This window comes from Oncorhynchus mykiss, chromosome 22 (genome assembly GCF_057628025.1).
Source record: "Oncorhynchus mykiss isolate SJ-2025 chromosome 22, ASM5762802v1, whole genome shotgun sequence".
NCBI classification, from domain to species: Eukaryota; Metazoa; Chordata; class Actinopteri; order Salmoniformes; family Salmonidae; genus Oncorhynchus; species Oncorhynchus mykiss.
In genome coordinates, this window is record NC_143043.1 from 43,332,756 (window position 1) to 43,356,706 (window position 23,951).

The window sequence follows — 23,951 nt, forward strand, 5'->3', positions numbered from 1 at the left end:
TAGCCCCCATTGGAATGAAAATCAAATGCCCATGCAACTGATTCGTTCTGGCGCCAGCCTGTGAATGTGTCCCTCTCTAGTGAGTCCCTCCTGCCTTTCCTTGGGGTCCGCTGACCCTAGCCCTCTCCTCGCGACCAGAACATGTGGTACGCTTCCAAAATGAGGCATTCCAGAGCCAGCGACATCTGACTCCACCCATCCAGCTTTGTTTTGTCAACTGCGTGCGTTTTGGAGCTACGAGTGCCAAATACCCATGTGTATTGGTTGCTTGGCGCGTCAATTATGATTTATAGAATAAGTGGGAGGAGCAACGCCAGAGAGAGGTGGGGAGGACTAGAGGCGGCGCAGCTGTCAGTTGTGTTCGTCCTTCTCGTCAAAATCTGTTGCAGACTCGACTAAAGTGTTTACCAGCTCAGTGTACTTTGAGAGCTTAACCAATGTACGGACCTATGGGAGATACATCTTGTTCTCCCCATAACAACATATCACAGCGTAAAGTTGACTGCCTTGCACTTTGGTAACTGTTGGATGGTAAGGTAGACTGAGTTGGCTTCTTTGAGCAGGAAGGTTAGGCTACCCTGGAAGACTACACCTAAATACGTGTGTTGTTTTAAGGATTTTTATGCGAAGTTTCTTCTTCCCAATGTTAATCTATCATTGAGTGTGAGGTAGCATCGCTGGAAGCATACAGGACTGCTGCCAATCTGTGAGGTTGGGACTTGTTGCGTGAAAAACACATCCCCCGGGAATAGTGTTTTCGGGTAAACCCCGTTTTTAAAACCAATTTGCATTCAAGTCGGTGCGTGTCCGTGGTGTTTTGATTTCACAACAGGGCAGATTTTCGAGTGTCTGTGGTGGGTGTTCCCCAATCCTCTAATTCTAGTCCTGACAGTATACAAGTCAGGTCGACTTTGTGGAGACTGGAGAGCGAACATGAGACTGGATGTGATGGACCTTAGGCGTGATTAAAGAAATTGAAGTAATTACCTAGGTCTACCCAACTGCCTGACCGGAGCGGCTCTAATGGTCTAACGGAACAGCCCTCGCCAGATGTGCGCTGGAGTCCAGTTCCGTGGTTCATATTTTTGGAAAGGCGCAGCAGACCCCTCCATAGCCTACCCGTGCACTTATATGTAAATAAATGGCACCCATAATACGTCGAATTTAGTAATTTCCTATAGCCTGTAACTGCTGAGAAGATGTCGGAGCAAGAGCGCTATGGGGACGGACTGTGCGACGATGGAGCTCCGGAGATCATCCCGCCGAGAGCGTCCAGGACGGGAAGGCGGAGCGGAGTCATCCTCCCTGGCCAGGACAACGATACCATCGTCCTGGAGGCAGTGAGGGCAGCCCCACGCAGGAGCAGCATCATCAAGGTAAGATATATGAGTTACTTAAAGGGATGGTTGAGGCTACATGTAATGATAACACTGGCAAAATCTATCTGAACGATTTAGGTTAACAGATCTGTTTCACACAATCACCTGCTTTTACCTGAGCCATTTATTTACCTTAGTTCACCCGCATAAAATAGCCAGGCTTCAAATTAAAAAGCCATCGGCTAACGCAGTAGTTCCCCACCTATTTTGGTTACTGTACACCAACTGAATTTCGTTCTGCCTGGAGTACCCCTGAAGTATCCCCTCGTGCATTTTACCAGTAGGCATATGGTCTCATGAGTCTTCTCAAGTATCCCCTGTGGATTGGCCAAGTACCCCCAGGGGTTATATTACTCCTGGTCGGGAACCACCGGGCTAATATAATAGCACTGGAGCTTTCCATTGCACTGTTCATAATGTGTATTCATCCACTTAAAATGTCTCTGCAACAGACACTAGACATGGAGCCGCCGGATAAAGGACGGTGGGTAATGAATAGAAGTAGGATAGGCTACAGTGGGTTGTGATTACATTAGCGTGTGAACATGAACAAGCACCAGACAAATGCCAATACTCTTTAGAGACTGTCTCAATTTGGGTCTCTGACATATTAATTCCTCACACTGCACAGCAAAATCAGTTGTGTACATTTAACTCTGAAAGTGTGTTTTCAGTGAACATATGAGTCCCACTGAACTGGTGATAAAATAACACTTTGGAGATTGTTAAAGATTTAACTCTGTTGCGGTGTTCCCCATTCAACATTTAAAGTGTTCAAATTAACTTAACTGTGGTGTTTGCCAGTGGTGTAAAAATATTTTAGTAGTAGTTTTTTGGGATATCTGTACTTCACTTTACTATTTATATTTTTGTCAACTTTTACTAAACTACATTCCTAAAGAAAATAATATACTTTTTACTCCATACATTTCCCTGACACCCAAAATACTTGTTACATTTTGACGGGAAAATGGTCCAATTCACACATTTATCAAGATAACATCCCTGGTCCTCCCTACTGCCTCTGATCTGAAGGACTCACTAAACACCTACTTCGTTTGTAAATTATGTCTGAGTGTTGGAGTATGTCTCTGGCTAGCTGGCAATTTAAAAATGCTTAATATAAGGAATTTGAAATGGTTTATATTGTTACTTTTGATACTTAAGTCAATTTGAGTAATTCCATTTACTTTTGATACTTAAGTATATTTAAAACCAAATACTTTTAGACTTTTACTCAAGTTGTTTGCTGGGTGACTTTTACTTGAGTCATTTTCTATTAAGGTATCTTTACTTTTACTCAAGTATGACACTTGAGTACTTTTTCCACCACTGCCGTTTGCATAGCCCTCCTGTAGATTAATATGCAATACCTATAGTGTAAAACATGATTTAGAGTAAACTGGACTATCTTTGCTCTATGACAATATTTCTATCATTAGGCCTTACTTTGATTGCCTAGTTTAATCTTAACACAGTGGTGTTAAACTCCTGGTTTACAGGCCACATCAGGCCTGCAAGTCACATTAAGATGGCTTGCAAAGTGATGTATAATTTCTTTTGGAATTCAGAGTTAGGATATCCAACAGTTGAAATTTTTGTTCACCAGCATTCAGAATGACTGTCAGCGTTAGGAAAGTTTATAAGAAGATTACCTAAACCAATTGAACTGGAACAACCATTTCAGTAACGGGTGCAAAAAATGTATTATATTTATCCTTGTGTAGCATAAGATTAATCAATCAATCAATGTACATGCAAAAACAGATATTAATTTTTTTTTTTTGTCATCTTTTTTTCTACAGTAGAGAATGCTGGGAAATATGATAAGGATGGGCATGGTTTTGATGGGACTGTTTTACACTCCAAAGTAAAACAGGCTTTTAACACCAAAACTGGGGGTTAATTTACACTCTTGCAGAGTGAATTTAACTCCTGAATCAACACTAGAAATGTTACACTGAAAAATCAACACTGGCCATTTTTCTGTGTGGATGACAATCTTATTGAAGACTTATAAGAACTGTTTCTCATTTTCGAGGAGAGAAACTTGCAGGGCGCCATGGTTAGGCTATAATGGTGTTCTGAAACTGAAATGATGTCAGCCTTTTGGTCTCAGTTCGTTTGGATATATACTGTAGGCAACAGCAGGTGCCACTCGTGGTATCGTTTTGATTTTAACTGTCACGCAATGCATTTTTTTCTGCAATGAATTTGCCAAAGAATGTAGGCTACACATTGAGTGAACAACCTGTGACGCCCGCCCGCACCTACTCCTGACAACAGCGCACATTCCACACGCCGAGTGATCTCAATTCAGGCCCACACAGAGCATCACACATGTGTATTCACATGCCAAACCTGTGCCTAACCTGTACCATTATGCTCACTTTATTTCCATTTCATAATGGAATTATGATTAACCTGAATATGCCAAAAACACACCCTCTTAGAAGTTGTCTTCCAAAAGAAGCTCTCACCAGCACAGATTTAAATTCCAATATCTGATCATCAACAATGTTTGAATAGTTGTTGTCAACTTAGATAACCTGTTTATAAAACAATACCAATTCAGAGCATCCAATGAAGAATGATCCTGCCCTCTACAGTGAGGGGAAAAAAGTATTTGATCCCCTGCTGATTTTGTACGTTTGCACACTGACAAAGAAATGATCAGTCTATAATTTTAATGGTAGGTTTATTTGAACAGTGAGACAGAATAACAACAAAAACATCCAGAAAAATGCATGTCAAAAATGTTATAAATTGATTAGCATTTTAATGAGGGAAATAAGTAATTGACCCCTCTGCAAAACATGAATTAGTACTTGGTGGCAAAACCCACATTTCTTGTAGTTTGACACCAGGTTTGCACACATCTTAGGAGGGATTTTGTCCCACTCCTCTTTGCAGATCTTCTCCAAGTCATTAAGGTTTCGAGGCTGACGTTTGGCAACTCGAACCTTCAGCTCCCTCCACAGATTTTCTATGGGATTAAGGTCTGGAGACTGGTTAAGCTACTCCAGGACCTTAATGTGCTTCTTCTTGATCCACTCCTTTGTTGCCTTGGCCGTGTGTTTTGGGTCATTGTCATGCTGGAATACCCATCCACGACCCATTTTCAATGCCCTGGCTGAGGGAAGGAGGTTCTCACCCAAGATTTGACGGTACATCGCCCCGTCCATCGTCCCTTTGATGCGGTGAAGTTGTCCTATCCCCTTAGCAGAAAAACACCCCCAAAGCATAATGTTTCCAGCTCCATGTTTGACGTTGGGGATGGTGTTCTTGGGGTCATAGGCAGCATTGCTCCTCTTCCAAACATGGCGAGTTGAGTTGATGCCAAAGAGCTCCATTTTGGTGTCATCTGACCACAACAGTTTCACCCAGTTGTCCTTTGAATCATTCATATGTTCATTGGCAAACTTAAGACGGGCATGTATTTGTACTTTCTTGAGCAGGGGGACCTTGCGGGTGCTGCAGGATTTCAGTCCTTCACGGCGTAGTGTGTTACCAATTGTTTTCTTGGTGACTACGGTCCCAGCTGCCTTGAGATCATTGACAAGATCCTCCCGTGCAGTTCTGGGGTGATTCCTCACCGTTCTCATGATCATTGCAACTCCACGAGGTGAGATCTTGCATGAAGCCCCAGGCCGAGGGAGATTGACAGTTCTTTTGTGCTTCTTCCATTTGTGAATAATCGCACCAACTGTTGTCACCTTCTCATCAAGCTGCTTGGCGATGGTCTTGTAGCCCATTCCAGCCTTGTGTAGGTCTACAATCTTGTCCCTGACATCCTTGGAGAGCTCTTTGGTCTTGGTCATGGTGGAGGGTTTGGAATCTGATTGATTGATTGCTTCTGTGGACAGGTGTCTTTTATACAGGTAACAAACTGAGATTAGGAGCACCCCCTTTAAGAGTGTGCTCCTAATCTCAGCTCGTTACCTGTATAAAAGACACCTGGGAGCCAGAAATCTTTCTGATTGAGAGGGGGTCAAATACTTGTTTCCCTCATTAAAATGCAAATAAATGTACAACACTTTTAACATGCGTTTTTCTGGATTTTTTAAATTGTTATTCTGTCTCACTGTTCAAATGAATTTACCATTCAAATTATAGACTGATCATTTCTTTGTCAGTGGGCAAACGTACAAAATCAGCAGGGGATCAAATACTTTATTCCCTCACTGTATCTATGAGCTCAGTTCGTGTCTGCATCCAGGATGGACTGTGGTCAAATATGGTCTACAGTATATACTGACAAGATACCTGGAGTCTTCACTATAAAAATGGAAGTAAAAGTTTGTCGGGAACATTCTAGCTGTCGGGAAAGTCTGGAACATTCTAGCTGAATAAGAGCGGGCAGATACGCATGTGAACAACAAAAAAATCAGCTTCCTCTGCTTCACGCTTTATTTTCAAGCTGACATATTTTGGGGCGGAGTCAGCCGTCTCGCTTTGCCTCTTCCTCTCTGTTGTGGTTGACCCTGTGGTTGACAACTGACCAGCAGCTACAAGCCAGTCTAGGGTGACATCATAGCTTTCCATGGTCGCTAGCGGTGATATGATGTCAGTTGACTTTACCAGAGGAGGATCATGTTATTGATAGATCACTGTTAAAGACGTCCTCCAGCGATACTATAAATTAGGTAAAAGACACAAACTGAAGGGTCAAAACGTGTGTGTGGAGCAAGATAGTGTTTTTTTTTTTTTTACTTCAAGGAGTTGGTCTGGTGGTCAGATGGGACGTCATCAGCCTTCCCCCTAGCTTGAGGAGCAATAGAGAACAGAAGGGGCAAGACCCCCTCCCACCACCCCACCCCTTGTGCCATGTTATGTCATACCGGGACCACCTATTGAGATGTGCCTTTTGTTAAATAAATCAGATGTTGAATGAGGTGACAAGGAGACTGGAGGAGGACTTTCAATAGATGTCCACCCTTAGAGGACATCTATGGAGGCTCCATACTCCTGTGTGTGTGTGTACTCCCAGCTGAGAGGCTCTGATGTGGTGATTGTGTTAACTGAGCCCTCTCTCTGTCCTAGTAGCAGGAAGTGTCACGGGTGATGCAAAGATAGAGGAATGTCAGTGACAGACACGGAGGGACGGGAACAGAGGGAGGGGAAGAGAGGGAGGGATGGAAGGGAGGGAGGATAGAGGGATGAATGCAGAGGAGCACAGAGGAAGGACAAGGATGGAGACTGAGGGAGAAAGAGATTAGACAGGGGGCTTGTGACTTGGCCCAGCCTCATGATGGCAGTGCTCATATTAGGTCCCATGTGTGAGTAACTGTGTCCTCCTCAACCAAAGATGCCCAGACACAGAAACCCTGATAGGAACCTGGCTAGTCAACAGGACTTTGTTGTTAAGGGAAACCGATGGAGACCCACCCCTCAGAAATGAAGGGAAAGACGAGGTTGGCGGTGCCCATCTCTGAACATCCCCCTCTGGCTCTGAACAACACTGATTGATGCATCGCCTCTGCTTGTCAAGTCTGTACATAGGAAGTTTTTTTTGAGTCATTGTCTCACTGTAAATTATAAAAAGAACAACAAGTCATTCAGTCACACGATCAGACATTAGATGCCCAGACCAGAAAGTTACACGGGTCACCCGGTGTCTCTGTCTGCCATTCCACTAATACCCATTAAAGTCCATGGGCCAGACCCTGAAATTCAGGCTCACTTGGGTGACGATGTCTCATAGTGATTTTCTTGAAGGTTTATGTTCCCAGAGTTGGAAAATGTGTGATATCAGTGCAGCAATGGGAGATTCCTCTACATTATTACTCTTTATTTCATCCCTCCATCACATCCATTTTACCCATAGGGATTTTACCTTTATAGAATAAAATAAAACTTTATCGTCCATCTAGGATGGACATTTTTCTTTGGCATCAGCTTAAATTAAAAATGATCGCACACACTCACATTCTCACATCAGATTTAAACCATCATCCATCATACTGCATACGCTATCAACATAGAGGACATCAATACATTCACTCACAACCGGCCGCTGTCCCAACTGCACTGGATAGATACGTACATATACTTATACAATTTACTTTGCATTTAGTAGACCAACAGCACAAGCAACAAATTTAATGTTTGAAAACGTTCTTCTTGGCCTTGGGCATTCTGAAGCGCCGGCCAGAGGGAAGCCTCTCCAATTGAGGGTGTAGATGGTGGGAGGGGTCTCCAACTGAGGGTGTAGAGAGTGGGAGGGGTCGCCAACAACAGCAAGTGCCTTCTATTTGGTTGCCTTGTGGAACAGACTGGGCAAATGTGCCTGCGGTCGACCAATTACTTTCCTGGCTATGTTTACTATTCTGTTCAGTTTGCTTTTGCGCCTCACGCTCAGATTACCAGACGGTCATATTGAACGTGAGGATGCTCTCCACCAAGCTGCTGTACACCCTCTCCAGAACACCCTGGCTGACCCCAAACCCCTTCAATTTCCTCATTAAAAACAGGCGTTGGCTTGCTTTAAAAAAAATACATTCTTCATTCTCTGTAAAACTCAGTTTGTTATCAATTTGTGTGCCTAGGTATTTGAAACACTTGACCGGCACCATTCTTGAAGGTTGTTTAAAATATCTGTCCCCATCTGACGTAGAATCTTTTTTTTTTAAAGACTCCCACCAGAACCATGTCTTCAGCGGACGTGAAAAGGCTCACATTGTTTCCTTGGATCTTCATCTTGTTAGTGTAGATGGAGAACAACAACAGTGAAAGGACACACCCCTGGGGTGCCCCTGTGTTCAGGGCCAGTTCATCAGAGAGGGCCCCATTCACGAGGACCCTCTGTGGGCAGTCAGTTAATAATAAGTCCTTGATCCAACCTGCCAGGCCTCCGTTGACGTTCAGGTCCAGTAGTTTCAGCAGTAAGTGTATTTGCATTGTATTGAAAGATGAACTAAAGTAAAATAAATGAAAGGTGTGCATATGATTTAGCATGTTGAAGGGGACTAGCCACCATGTTCATCAAGATCAGGGTAGCATCCTCAATCCCTCTCTGTGCCTTATAGGCAAACTGGAATGGGTCCAGTTGATCTGCTATGGACAGTTCTTCAGTACTTTGCTCCGTACTCCGTCTGGGCACGGCACTTTGTGTGGCTTAATATGTGACCAGCATGAGACCACCTCGTTATCTGGACAGGAGAGGATTTGGGTCAAATCTTCCATAAAAACAGTTAAGGTCGTTTACAAAGGATGAACAGTCTGCAATTTTATTGTTCTCTTTTCTCTTCCCATCATTCATTGCATTAAGCCCTTCCCATGTTTGTCTTGGATTGGCTGGACAGAACCTCTGCTCCACTTTATCCTTTCAGTCCTTTTTATCTTTCCACATTTTTGACCTGAATTCATTTTCTTGCTCCTTTACAGCACCAGCATCTCCTTTACAGCTTCAGCATCTCCTTTACAGCTTCAGCATCTCCTTTACAGCACCAGCATCTCCTTTACAGCTTCAGCATCTCCTTTACAGCTTCTGTATCTCCTTTACCGCACCAGCATCTCCTTTACAGCACCAGCATCTCCTTTACAGCACCAGCATCTCTTTCACAGCACCAGCATCTCCTTTACAGCACCAGCATCTCCTTTACAGCTTCAGCATCTCCTTTACAGCACCAGCATCTCCTTTACAGCACCAGCATCTCCTTTACAACACCAGCATCTCCTTTACAGCACCAGCATCTCCTTTACAGCACCAGCATCTCCTATACAGCAACAGCATCTCATTTACAGCTTCAGCATCTCCTTTACAGCTTCAGCATCTCCTTTCAGCAATGCAAACTTCTTTAAGTGAGGCACATTTTCAATGCCTTAGACACCCAGGGCTTGTTGTTGGGAAATACTCTGACAATTTCTGTGTTAATGACAGTATACTCACAAAACTGGATGTATGATGTAATGCTGTCTGTAAACTCTTGGGGATCCCTGCACAAGTCGAAGTACACCTCCCAGTCTGTGATGTCAAAGCAGTCCTTGAGCTCCTCCCTACTCTCCTCTGTCCGTACCTGAATGGATTTCTCTGCAGGTTTTCTGCATTTCACCTGCTGCTTGTATCTCGGGTAGGAGATGGATAACGTTACGATCTGATTTCCCGATGGGTGCTCCGGACACTGCCGTGTATGCGTCATCTCCGTTGCCATAACACTGGTCCAGGATGCGAGTTGGACAGGTGACGTACTGTTTGGATCAGCTGATCGGGAAAGCCAAGAGTGGGGTGGTGCTCGGAGAGGGAGAGCGCATTAAAATCCCCAAGAAAAAATACTGTCTGGTCAGTTGATCGTGAAAGCGCAGCATTGAAACAGTCTATAATCCTGTCAGCAGCTTCCTTATTGTTAGGTCCAGGCACATAGACCAGAATAATGCTAATCTGTCCAAACTCACTTGGTAGATTGAATGGCCTGAATGATACAATGAGAGTCTCATAGTCTCTGGTGCACATTTGTTCTATCACATTACACTGCGTGGCCAAAGTATTATCTACGAAGATACATAGCCCCTCGTCTATTGATTTATGTAATGTTGTTTAGTCTCCGTCTGCTCTAATAACAGTGTATCCATCAATGTCCACATCAATAACAGTGTATCAATCAATATCCTGTAATGTAATCCCAGCCCTCGTTCCCGCAGAAGGCCTTTTGCCTTCTGGTAGGCCGTCATTGTAAATAAGAATTTGTTCTTAACTGACTTGCCTAGTTAAAAATAAAGGTCAAATAAATACTGTCCTGCTTGAGCCACGTTTCTGTAAAGCAGATTGAATTACTTCTACTGTGAAAAACAATGTCAGTATACAAAGTTATTGCTCACATATACCTTTTAATCATATATCACTGGAATGCTTACCTTCACAGCTATCCATCAGACACATTTTTGGAATGTTCAGATCAAGAGAACTTTGACCTTTTGACCTCTAGGGTACATTTCAGAATTACTTGTATAAATTGCAAAAAATACAAAAGGAAACCCGTATACAGTTTCAACTTTGTTAGACAAGTGGTTCTGAAAGGTCATGAAATTATCTTTCAAATGTATATACTATAACCAACTTTGAAAGCACCACCTACAACCATTGTTTCAAAATAGCACATATTGTGCAACTGTTGGAAGCTTAGCCATTGATTCCCATGTAGTGGGACACCTATGTGTTTGGATTGTAACTTCGGTGATGATGCGTCAAATTGCACACACACTGCTAGAACAGGGTTTTAAAAAGATTTGTAGATACAGGGCATTCACAGGATTCACACACTAACCCCACAGAAGTATTTTTCCAATATGGCCACCAAACAACTCAGTGGGATCTAATTGGATCAATTTTGCATGATCATACCTGTATGAAATATAATTGTAGTATTCCCAGTAATATCTTAAAATGTTCATGGTGATGTAGAATACACAACCACATGAGCCAGGTGTGCCAGATATATATACATTATTCACAGAATTGTTGTAAGAATGTGCCCAAAAACTTTCCCTAATGAAAAATATATGAACCCCTACAAAAAAATTGCCATTAATTATAATCCACATAATAATTCACATTTCCTGTTGCTACAGGATTATATTCCTGCTGTAGCAAACTGGCTAAAATGAAGATCCTACATCTGTAGGATAACATGGAAAAAAAATATCCATGTTAAGTGTTTGAAGATGAAATATTACAATTAAGGATTGAAACATTTTCATAAACAATGATTCAGACAGTTTTTCCAACAATTCTGTGAAAAAATGTATATATCTGGCACACCTGGCTCATGTTTGTGTATTCTACATCACCATGAACATGTTAAGATAATATTGGGCACACTACAATTTCATACAGGTATGGTCATGCAAAATTTATCCATTAAGACCCCCACTGAGTTGGCTGGTGGCCATATTGGAAAAAGGATTCTGTGGGGTTTCATGCTTCTATCACAGAAGTTACAATCCCAAAACATAGCTGTCCCACTACATGGAAATCAATGGCTAAGCTTCCAACAGTTTAATGTCAGTTGCACAATATGGGCTATTTTGAAACAATAGTTGTAGGTGGTGCTTTTAAAGTTGGTTTAACTAAACTCAGGAAAAAAAAGAAACGTCCCTTTTTCAGGACCCCATCATCGGACTGAGCTTGTTGTCATTGCAGGCCATCTCAATGATGTGCGTTACAGGGAAGACATCCTCCTCCCTCATGTGATACCCTTCCTGCAGGCTCAGGAAGGGTATCACATACTGCTTGCAGGCCATACTGCTCGTTCTGTGCATGATTTCCTGCAAGACAGGAATGTAAGTTTTTCTGCCATGGCCAGCGAAGAGCCCGGATCTCAATCCCATTGAGCACATTTGGGACTTGTTGGATCGGAGGGTGAGGGCTAGGGCCTTTCCTCCCAGAAATGTCCAGGAACATGCAGGTGCCTTTGTGGAAGAGTCGGGTAACATCTCACAGCAAGAACTGGCAAATCTGGTGCAGTCCATGAGGAGGAGATGCACTGCAGTACTTAATGCAGCTGGTGGCCACACCAGATACTGAGTGTTACTTTTGCCCCCCCTCCTCCCTTTGTTCAGGGACACATTATTCAATTTCTGTTAGTCACATGTCTGGGGAACTTGTTTAGTTTATGTCTCAGTTGTTGAATCTTGTTATGTTCATACAAATATTTACACATGTTAAGTTGACTGAAAATAGGGTGGCGCAGTGGTTAAGGGCACCTGTGCCACCAGAGACTCTGGGTTCGCGCCCAGGCTCTGTCGCAACCGGCCGCGACCGGGAGGTTAGCAGTGCATGCTAACCAAGGTTGCCAGGTGCATGGTGTTTCCTCCGACACATTGGTGCGGCTGGCTTCCGGGTTGGATGCGCGCTGTGTTAAGAAGCAGTGCGGCTTGGTTGGGTTGTGTATCGGAGGACGCATGACTTTCGACCTTCGTCTCTCCCGAGCCCGTATGGGAGTTGTAGCGATGAGACAAGATGGTAGCTACTAACAATTGGATACCATGAAATGTTGGAGAAAAAGGGGGTAAAAATTAAAATAACATTTTTTTAAATATTTTTTTTACTGAAAATAAACGCAGCTGACAGTGAGAGAATGTTTCTTTTTTGCTGAGTTTATATATAATTTGAAAGGTAATTTCATGACCTTTCAGAGTCTTACAAAGCTGAGAACATATCAGGCTTTTCCTTTTTTAAGCAATGTATACAGGTCAATCTGATATGTACCCTAGAGGTCAAAGTTCTGTTGACCTGAACATTCTGAGAATGTGTCTGACAACGATGAGACAGAATATAGGGAAGAGGTCAGAGAACTGGACAACAACCTCTCCCTCAATGTGAGCAAGATAAAGGAGCTGATCGTGGACTACAGGAAAAGGCGGGCCGAACAGGTCCCCATTGACATCATCGGGGCTGTAGTGGAGAGGGTCGAGAGTTTCAAGTTCCACATCACCGACTATCTATCATGGTCCAAACACACAAAGACAGTTGTGAACACTCAGATCCTAAAAAAGTTTTACAGCTGCACCATCAAGAGCATCCTGCATAACCGCCTGGTATGGCAATTGCTCGGCGTCTGACCACAAGGTGCTACAGAGGGTAGTGCGTACGGCCCAGTACATCACTGGGACCAAGCTTCCTGCCATCCAGGACCTACAGTTGAAGTCGGAAGTTTACATACACTTAGGTTGGAGTCATTAAAACTTGTTGTTCAACCACTTCACAAATGTATTTTTAACAAACTATAGTTTTGGCAAGTCTGTTAGGACATCTGCTTTGTGCATGACACAAGATTATTTTACTTCATCACAATTCCAGTGGGTCAGAAGTTTAAATACACTAAGTTGACTGTGCCTTTAAACAGTTTGGAAAATACCATTAAATTATGTCATGGCTAAAAAAAAATAGATGGCATCAAAATTATGTGGATATATTGAAGTAATATCTCAAGACATCATTCAGGAAGTTAAAGCTTGGTCGCAAATGGGTCTTCCAAATGGACAATGACCCCAAGCATACTTCCAAAGTTGTGGCAAAATGGCTTAAGGACAACAAAGTCAAGGTATTGGAGTGGCCATCACAAAGCTCTGTCCTCAATCCTATAGAACATTTGTGGGCTGAACTGAAAAAGCGTGTGCGAGCAAGGAGGCCTGAAAACCGGACTCAGTCACACCAGCTCTGTCAGGATGAGTGGGCCAAAATTCACCCAACTTATTGTGGGAAGCTTGTGGAAGGCTACCTGAAAACGTTTGACCCAAGTTAAACAATTTAAAGGCAATGCTACCAAATACTAATTGTGTGTATGTAAACTTCTTACCCACTGGGAATGTGATGAAAGAAATAAAAGCTGAAATATATCATTCTCTCTACTATTATTCTGACATTTCACATTCTTAAAATGAAGTGGTGATCCTAACTGACCTAAAACAGAGAATTGTTAATTGGATTTAAATGTCAGGAATTGTGAAAAACTGAGTTTAAATATTTTTGACTAATGTGTATGTAAACTTTCGACTTCAACTGTATATAATAGGCGGTGTCAGAGGAAAGCCCATAAAATTGTCAGAGACCAAGTCACCCAAGTCATGTTTTCTCTGCTACCGCACGGCAAGCGGTACCGGAGCGCCAAGTCTTGGACCAAAAGGCACCTTAACAGCTTCTACCCCCAAGCCATAAGACTGCTGAACAATTAGTCAAATGGCCACCGGACTATTTACATTGACTCCCTCCCCTCCATTTGTTTTGTACACTGCTGCTACTTGCTGTTTATTATCTATGCATAGTCACTTCACCCCTACCTACATTTTCCAATGACCTCTAACCTGTACTCCCGCACACTGACTCGGTACCGGTACCCCCTGTATATAGCCTCCACACTGACTCGGTACCGGTACCCCCTGTATATAGCCTCCACACTGACTCGTACCGGTACCCCCTGTATATAGTCTCCACACTGACACGGTACCCCCTGTATATAGCCTCCACACTGACTCGGTAACCCCTGTATATAGCCTCCACACTGACTCGGTAACCCCTGTATATAGCCTCCACACTGACTCGTACCGGTACCCCCTGTATATAGTCTCCACACTGACACGGTACCCCCTGTATATAGCCTCCACACTGACTCGGTAACCCCTGTATATAGCCTCCACACTGACTCGGTAACCCCTGTATATAGTCTCCACACTGACACGGTACCCCCTGTATATAGCCTCCACACTGACTCGGTACCCCCTGTATATAGCCTCCACACTGACTCGGTAACCCCTGTATATAGCCTCCACACTGACTCGGTAACCCCTGTATATAGTCTCCACACTGACACGGTACCCCCTGTATATAGCCTCCACACTGACTCGGTACCCCCTGTATATAGCCTCCACACTGACTCGGTAACCCCTGTATATAGCCTCCACACTGACTCGGTAACCCCTGTATATAGCCTCCACACTGACTCGGTACCGGTACCCCCTGTATATAGCCTCCACACTGACTCGTACCGGTACCCCCTGTATATAGTCTCCACACTGACACGGTACCCCCTGTATATAGCCTCCACACTGACTCGGTAACCCCTGTATATAGCCTCCACACTGACTCGGTAACCCCTGTATATAGCCTCCACACTGACTCGTACCGGTACCCCCTGTATATAGTCTCCACACTGACACGGTACCCCCTGTATATAGCCTCCACACTGACTCGGTAACCCCTGTATATAGCCTCCACACTGACTCGGTAACCCCTGTATATAGTCTCCACACTGACACGGTACCCCCTGTATATAGCCTCCACACTGACTCGGTACCCCCTGTATATAGCCTCCACACTGACTCGGTAACCCCTGTATATAGCCTCCACACTGACTCGGTAACCCCTGTATATAGTCTCCACACTGACACGGTACCCCCTGTATATAGCCTCCACACTGACTCGGTACCCCCTGTATATAGCCTCCACACTGACTCGGTAACCCCTGTATATAGCCTCCACACTGACTCGGTAACCCCTGTATATAGCCTCCACACTGACTCGGTACCGGTACCCCCTGTATATAGCCTCCACACTGACTCGGTACCCCCTGTATATAGCCTCCACACTGACTCGGTAACCCCTGTATATAGCCTCCACACTGACTCGGTAACCCCTGTATATAGCCTCCACACTGACTCGGTAACCCCTGTATATAGCCTCCACACTGACTCGGTAACCCCTGTATATAGCCTCCACACTGACTCGGTACCGGTACCCCCTGTATATAGCCTCCACACTGACTCGGTAACCCCTGTATATAGCCTCCACACTGACTCGGTACCGGTACCCCCTGTATATAGCCTCCACACTGACTCGGTAACCCCTGTATATAGCCTCCACACTGACTCGGTAACCCCTGTATATAGCCTCCACACTGACTCGGTACCGGTACCCCCTGTATATAGCCTCCACACTGACTCGGTAACCCCTGTATATAGCCTCCACATTGACTCTGTACCGGTACCCCCTGTATATAGCCTCCACATTGACTCTGTACCGGTACCCCCTGTATATAGCCTCCACATTGACTCTGTACCGGTACCCCCTGTATATAGCCTCCACATTGACTCTGTACCGGTACCCCCTGTATATAGTCTCCACACTGACTCGGTAACCCCTGTATATAGCCTCCACACTGACTCGGTACCGGTACCCCCTGTATATAGCCTCCACACTGACTCGGTAACCCCTGTATATAGCCTCCACACTGACTCGGTAACCCCTGTATATAGTCTCCACACTGACTCGGTACCGGTACCCCCTGTATATAGCCTCCACACTGACTCGGTACCCCCTGTATATAGCCTCCACACTGACTCGGTAACCCCTGTATATAGTCTCCACACTGACTCGGTAACCCCTGTATATAGCCTCCACACTGACTCGGTACCGGTACCCCCTGTATATAGCCTCCACACTGACTCGGTAACCCCTGTATATAGCCTCCACACTGACTCGGTAACCCCTGTATATAGCCTCCACACTGACTCGGTACCGGTACCCCCTGTATATAGCCTCCACACTGACTCGGTACCGGTACCCCCTGTATATAGCCTCCACACTGACTCGGTAACCCCTGTATATAGCCTCCACACTGACTCGGTACCGGTACCCCCTGTATATAGCCTCCACACTGACTCGGTAACCCCTGTATATAGCCTCCACATTGACTCTGTACCGGTACCCCCTGTATATAGCCTCCACATTGACTCTGTACCGGTACCCCCTGTATATAGCCTCCACATTGACTCTGTACCGGTACCCCCTGTATATAGTCTCCACACTGACTCGGTAACCCCTGTATATAGCCTCCACACTGACTCGGTACCGGTACCCCCTGTATATAGCCTCCACACTGACTCGGTAACCCCTGTATATAGCCTCCACACTGACTCGGTAACCCCTGTATATAGTCTCCACACTGACTCGGTACCGGTACCCCCTGTATATAGCCTCCACACTGACTCGGTACCCCCTGTATATAGCCTCCACACTGACTCGGTAACCCCTGTATATAGTCTCCACACTGACTCGGTAACCCCTGTATATAGCCTCCACACTGACTCGGTACCGGTACCCCCTGTATATAGCCTCCACACTGACTCGGTAACCCCTGTATATAGCCTCCACACTGACTCGGTAACCCCTGTATATAGCCTCCACACTGACTCGGTACCGGTACCCCCTGTATATAGCCTCCACACTGACTCGGTACCCCCTGTATATAGCCTCCACACTGACTCGGTAACCCCTGTATATAGTCTCCACACTGACTCGGTAACCCCTGTATATAGCCTCCACACTGACTCGGTACCGGTACCCCCTGTATATAGCCTCCACACTGACTCGGTAACCCCTGTATATAGCCTCCACACTGACTCGGTAACCCCTGTATATAGTCTCCACACTGACTCGGTAACCCCTGTATATAGCCTCCACACTGACTCGGTAACCCCTGTATATAGCCTCCACACTGACTCGGTAACCCCTGTATATAGTCTCCACACTGACTCGGTAACCCCTGTATATAGCCTCCACACTGACTCGGTAACCCCTGTATATAGCCTCCACACTGACTCGGTACCGGTACCCCCTGTATATAGCCTCCACACTGACTCGGTAACCCCTGTATATAGCCTCCACACTGACTCGGTAACCCCTGTATATAGTCTCCACACTGACTCGGTAACCCCTGTATATAGCCTCCACACTGACTCGGTAACCCCTGTATATAGCCTCCACACCGACTCGGTACCGGTACCCCCTGTATATAGCCTCCACACTGACTCGGTAACCCCTGTATATAGCCTCCACACTGACTCGGTAACCCCTGTATATAGTCTCCACACTGACTCGGTAACCCCTGTATATAGTCTCCACACTGACTCGGTAACCCCTGTATATAGCCTCCACACTGACTCGGTAACCCCTGTATATAGTCTCCACACTGACTCGGTACCCCCTGTATATAGCCTCCACACTGACTCGGTAACCCCTGTATATAGCCTCCACACTGACTCGGTACCGGTACCCCCTGTATATAGCCTCCACACTGACTCGGTAACCCCTGTATATAGCCTCCACACTGACTCGGTAACCCCTGTATATAGCCTCCACACTGACTCGGTAACCCCTGTATATAGCCTCCACACTGACTCGGTAACCCCTGTATATAGCCTCCACACTGACTCGGTAACCCCTGTATATAGCCTCCACACTGACACGGTACCCCCTGTATATAGCCTCCACACTGACACGGTACCCCCTGTATATAGCCTCCACACTGACTCGGTAACCCCTGTATATAGCCTCCACACTGACTCGGTACCGGTACCCCCTGTATATAGCCTCCACACTGACTCGGTAACCCCTGTATATAGCCTCCACACTGACTCGGTAACCCCTGTATATAGCCTCCACACTGACTCGGTAACCCCTGTATATAGTCTCCACACTGACTCGGTACCCCCTGTATATAGTCTCCACACTGACTCGGTAACCCCTGTATATAGTCTCCACACTGACACGGTACCCCCTGTATATAGCCTCCACACTGACTCGGTAACCCCTGTATATAGTCTCCACACTGACTCGGTACCCCCTGTATATAGCCTCCACACTGACTCGGTAACCCCTGTATATAGCCTCCACACTGACTCGGTACCGGTACCCCCTGTATATAGTCTCCACACTGACTCGGTACCCCCTGTATATAGCCTCCACACTGACTCGGTAACCCCTGTATATAGCCTCCACACTGACTCGGTAACCCCTGTATATAGCCTCCACACTGACTCGGTAACCCCTGTATATAGCCTCCACACTGACTCGGTAACCCCTGTATATAGCCTCCACACTGACTCGGTAACCCCTGTATATAGTCTCCACACTGACTCGGTAACCCCTGTATATAGCCTCCACACTGACTCGGTAACCCCTGTATATAGCCTCCACACTGACTCGGTAACCCCTGTATATAGCCTCCACACTGACTCGGTAACCCCTGTATATAGTCTCCACACTGACTCGGTAACCCCTGTATATAGCCTCCACACTGACTCGGTACCGGTACCCCCTGTATATAGTCTCCACACTGACTCGGTACCCCCTTTATATAGCCTCCACACTGACTCGGTAACCCCTGTATATAGCCTCCACACTGACTCGGTAACCCCTGTATATAGCCTCCACACTGACTCGGTAACCCCTGTATATAGCCTCCACACTGACTCGGTAACCCCTGTATATAGCCTCCACACTGACTCGGTAACCCCTGTATATAGTCTCCACACTGACTCGGTAACCCCTGTATATAGCCTCCACACTGACTCGGTAACCCCTGTATATAGCCTCCACACTGACTCGGTAACCCCTGTATATAGCCTCCACACTGACTCGGTAACCCCTGTATATAGTCTCCACACTGACTCGGTAACCCCTGTATATAGCCTCCACACTGACACGGTAACCCCTGTATATAGCCTCCACACTGACTCGGTAACCCCTGTATATAGCCTCCACACTGACTCGGTAACCCCTGTATATAGCCTCCACACTGACTCGGTAACCCCTGTATATAGCCTCCACACTGACTCGGTAACCCCTGTATATAGTCTCCACACTGACTCGGTAACCCCTGTATATAGCCTCCACACTGACTCGGTAACCCCTGTATATAGCCTCCACACTGACACGGTAACCCCTGTATATAGCCTCCACACTGACTCGGTAACCCCTGTATATAGCCTCCACACTGACTCGGTAACCCCTGTATATAGCCTCCACACTGACTCGGTAACCCCTGTATATAGCCTCCACACTGACTCGGTAACCCCTGTATATAGCCTCCACACTGACTCGGTAACCCCTGTATATAGCCTCCACACTGACTCGGTAACCCCTGTATATAGCCTCCACACTGACTCGGTAACCCCTGTATATAGCCTCCACACTGACTCGGTAACCCCTGTATATAGCCTCCACATTGACTCGGTACCGGTACCCCCTGTATATAGCCTCCACATTGACTCGGTACCGGTACCCCCTGTATATAGCCTCCACATTGACTCGGTACCGGTACCCCCTGTATATAGTCTCCACACTGACTCGGTAACCCCTGTATATAGCCTCCACACTGACTCGGTAACCCCTGTATATAGCCTCCACACTGACTCGGTAACCCCTGTATATAGCTTCGTTATTGTTATTTTATTGTGTTACTTTTTATATATTTTTTTTACTTTAGTTTATTTGGTAAATATTTTCTTAACTCTTCTTGAACTGCATTGTTGGTTAAGGCCTTGTCAGTAAGTATTTCACGTTAAGGTCTACACTTGTTGTATTCGGCGCATGTGACAAAGTTTGATTTGATGGATAACTGGGACTCTCTGCATTCCAGTGATATATGATTTAAAGGGTATATGTGAGCAATAACTTGTTGTATACTGACATTGTTTTTCACAGGGTAAAATCCCTATGGATTGTTAGACCTGGTGTCTAGAAACATCAACAGAAGAAGAAGATAAATGTGCCACAAGTTCAGTATTGTGACATTACCGTTTGGACTGACAGGGCAGGCTGGAATCCATTATGCTCCACTGCACACACTCTGCCCTTGGAAAAAGCCTCTCACACTAAAATGCTTCACGAAACAGACAGATGTATCTATCAAGGGATGATTGCATCTTGTTGCCCTGTAAAAGCGAAGTTTGTGTGTGTGTGTGTGTGTGTGTGTGTGTGTGTGGAGGATAATAAGGATCGATTCCTTTGTGTTCTCTGTGCCCTCTGCCTGGCCGGTGGAGTCAGTTGTGGATCAACGTCATCTAGATGATTATAAGGCCTCTTGTTTCTGCCTGGCCCTCCCAAGGTACTGTTGACACGTGGTTAGGCCTCTTGTTTCTGCCTGGCCCTCCCAAGGTACTGTTGACACGTGGTTAGGCCTCTTGTTTCTGCCTGGCCCTCCCAAGGTACTGTTGACACGTGGTAAGGCCTCTTGTTTCTGCCTGGCCCTCCCAAGGTACTGTTGACACGTGGTTAGGCCTCTTGTTTCTGCCTGGCCCTCCCAAGGTACTGTTGACACGTGGTTAGGCCTCTTGTTTCTGCCTGGCCCTCCCAAGTTACTGTTGACACGTGGTTAGGCCTCTTGTTTCTGCCTGGCCCTCCCAAGGTACTGTTGACACGTGGTTAGGCCTCTTGTTTCTGCCTGGCCCTCCCAAGGTACTGTTGACATGTGGTTAGGCCTCTTGTTTCTGCCTGGCCCTCCCAAGGTACTGTTGACACGTGGTTAGGCCTCTTGTTTCTGCCTGGCCCTCCCAAGGTACTGTTGACATGTGGTTAGGCCTCTTGTTTCTGCCTGGCCCTCCCAAGGTACTGTTGACACGTGGTTAGGCCTCTTGTTTCTGCCTGGCCCTCCCAAGGTACTGTTGACACATGGTTAGGCCTCTTGTTTCTGCCTGGCCCTCCCAAGGTACTGTTGACACGTGGTTAGGCCTCTTGTTTCTGCCTGGCCCTCCCAAGGTACTGTTGACACGTGGTTAGGCCTCTTGTTTCTGCCTGGCCCTCCCAAGGTGCTGTTGACACATGGTTAGGCCTCTTGTTTCTGCCTGGCCCTCCCAAGGTGCTGTTGACACATGGTTAGAGATGAAGCTTTCCAATCACTAACCTTCCACTCTAGCGCTCATAAAAGTCTCCCATCCAGTTGATCCCTATACTTTCTCTTAATCCCTGTGCACAAATACATTAAGCACTATGTCTTCCTATCCCACTGAATGATAAGGTTATGAAGAGCAATATAGAATTGAGATTGAACACTGCTTCTTACATGTGCTAGGACAGTTACAGTATTATTTTTCATTATGGAGAATGATGACCATTCTGTTGCTCAGCCTTTTAGAGTGACATTATAGGAGTGTTCATCTCAATCAAGTCGGATAATTAGGCCTAACGTGTACATTTTTCCTCGACAAATTAAGATTAAAATCGTAACTGTTACTTTTCTCCACCCAACACCACCTGTGTTCTGGGTTGGTGTGTTTGTCTCAGTCAGGCTTCAGTGAAAGGGAACCACTCACTCACTCTCCACTCTGAGGCCCATTGAAACATATAGGATTGAACATAGCCCTGACACAGCTGTGTATTGTCGCTCTCTCTCGCTCTCTCTCTGCTACTGTTGTTTGAGTGCAGCTCTGGCCAATCCTGAACTTGCTGGGCTTCAACCTCCCTCTCTCTCCCCACATCTCTGTCCCACTGTGTTTTCTCTCAACAATGATTTGTTTACAAAGTACGCTAGGCTCCGGGTCGTGTGTGTGTGTGTGTAGGGGAGAGACTGAGGCCTCTGTCCCCTCAGTGTCATCCTACTATTGGTACCACAGCATCCCGAGAGCTCTCACCACCACACCACAGCTGCTCGTCACGAGGCTGTGTTAGTGTGTGTGAGTATGTGTTAGCCCTGGGGAATAAGCCTGAATCAAACAGAAACTGTAAAACATATTGCCCTGTGACAGCTGTTTTGTCAATCTATGGAAGACGCTCTACTCCCTGCCACTTTTAGTCTACATTGTCACATGGACTGCTATCAAACTATTTCAGTACTAATTGACCTTTCACCTTCACCACAATACCTTGATACGTCTAGACTCCCTGTCAATAAGTTGAGTTGTTGGGTGTTTGTGTGCACATGAGGTGCCAGGATGAGCAGGAAGAGTAAGAGGTGGACACTGTGAGAGTGAGGAGAGAGTGGGGGAGGATGGCGAGCCCTATCTGTACACTGCTGTTTAGTAATACCCTGCAGCTGATGTTGAGTCTCTCTCTTCCCATCTCTCTCTCTTTTACATAGTTTACTCTCCTGAATATAACTGTTATTAAGTTATTGTTATTGGGAGTGTTCTGTCAGGGTCAAGAGTTTCGAGCGAGAGTTCACACAGACACCTACAGATTAAACATTATGGAGTCTTAAAGGAGGCCTGGGTAAGGCCAAAATTTCACTAATGTTCCAACATCAATTGATTAATTCTCAAGTATGCTTTACGATACAAATGTCAAATACACTGAGTGTACAAAACATCAGGAACACTCTTTCCCTGACAGACTGACCAGGTGAATCCAGGTGAAGCTATGATCCCTTATTGATGTCACTTGTTAAATCCACTTCAATCAGTGTAGATGACGGTGAGGAGACAGGTTAAATTGGACTTTTAAGCCTTGAGACAACTGGGACATGGCTTATGTATGTGTGTCATTCAGAGGCTAAATGGGCAAGATAAAGTATTTAAGTACGTTTTGAACAGGGTATGGTAGTAGGTGCCAGGTGCACTGGTTTGAGTTTGTCAAGAACTGCAACGCTGCTGGGATTTTCACACTCAACAGTTTCCCTGTGTGTATCAAGAATTGTCCACCACTCAAAGGACATCCAGCCAACTTGACACAACTGTGGGAAGCATCGGAGTCAACATGAGTCAGCGTCCCTGTGGAACGCTTTCCACGCCTTTAATCCATGCCCCGACAAATTGAGGCTGTTCTGAGGGCAAAAGGGGATGCCACTCAATATTAAGAAGGTGTTCCTAATTTTTGGTTCACTTAGTGAACAACAACAATCCCTCCTCCAAAGGACACTTCTATGGATAACATTTTGTAAAAATCCCCCAAAATCATGGATTTGTTCTAGTTTCTTAAGGAATCACCCACATAGAGAGCAATAAACAGAGAGAGAAAGTCACAGTGAAGGAAGGACTGTGAGTGGTGCAGTGCGTGTGTGTGTTCACTAGTGCATGGTGTTTTACCTCAGGGTGAAGCAGACTGGAGAAGGACTCTGGAGAGGGTGTCTAATCAAGGGTGCCTGCAACAACACCTTTAGGTCAACATAGCAGAGCCTACAGGGGGTCAGACCCGTAGGGGTGAACAGGGTGACGAACACACGCATACACATGCTCTTAGATACACACTCATGGACACACGGATAGGCTAAAACATATGCAAAGCCTAACCTTGGCACATGCTACACTTGAAAGTCTATGCTACTCTGTGTATTATAATTACCTAACCACAATAAACTCTTCTTC

At 45.6% G+C, this 23,951-nt stretch overlaps 1 protein-coding gene across 1 annotated transcript in view; it reads left to right on the forward strand.

Annotated features, from left to right (window-relative positions):
• Nucleotides 1-322: 322 nt before the first annotated feature.
• LOC110501842 (inactive phospholipase C-like protein 1) overlaps nt 323-23,951 on the forward strand; it is a 162,187-nt gene continuing 138,558 nt past the window's right edge. Inside the window, exon 1 of the mRNA XM_036959268.2 lies at nt 323-1,376. Coding sequence (XP_036815163.2) covers nt 1,200-1,376 — 177 coding nt within the window. The 5' untranslated portion in view covers nt 323-1,199. The remainder of the gene's footprint in view (nt 1,377-23,951) is intronic.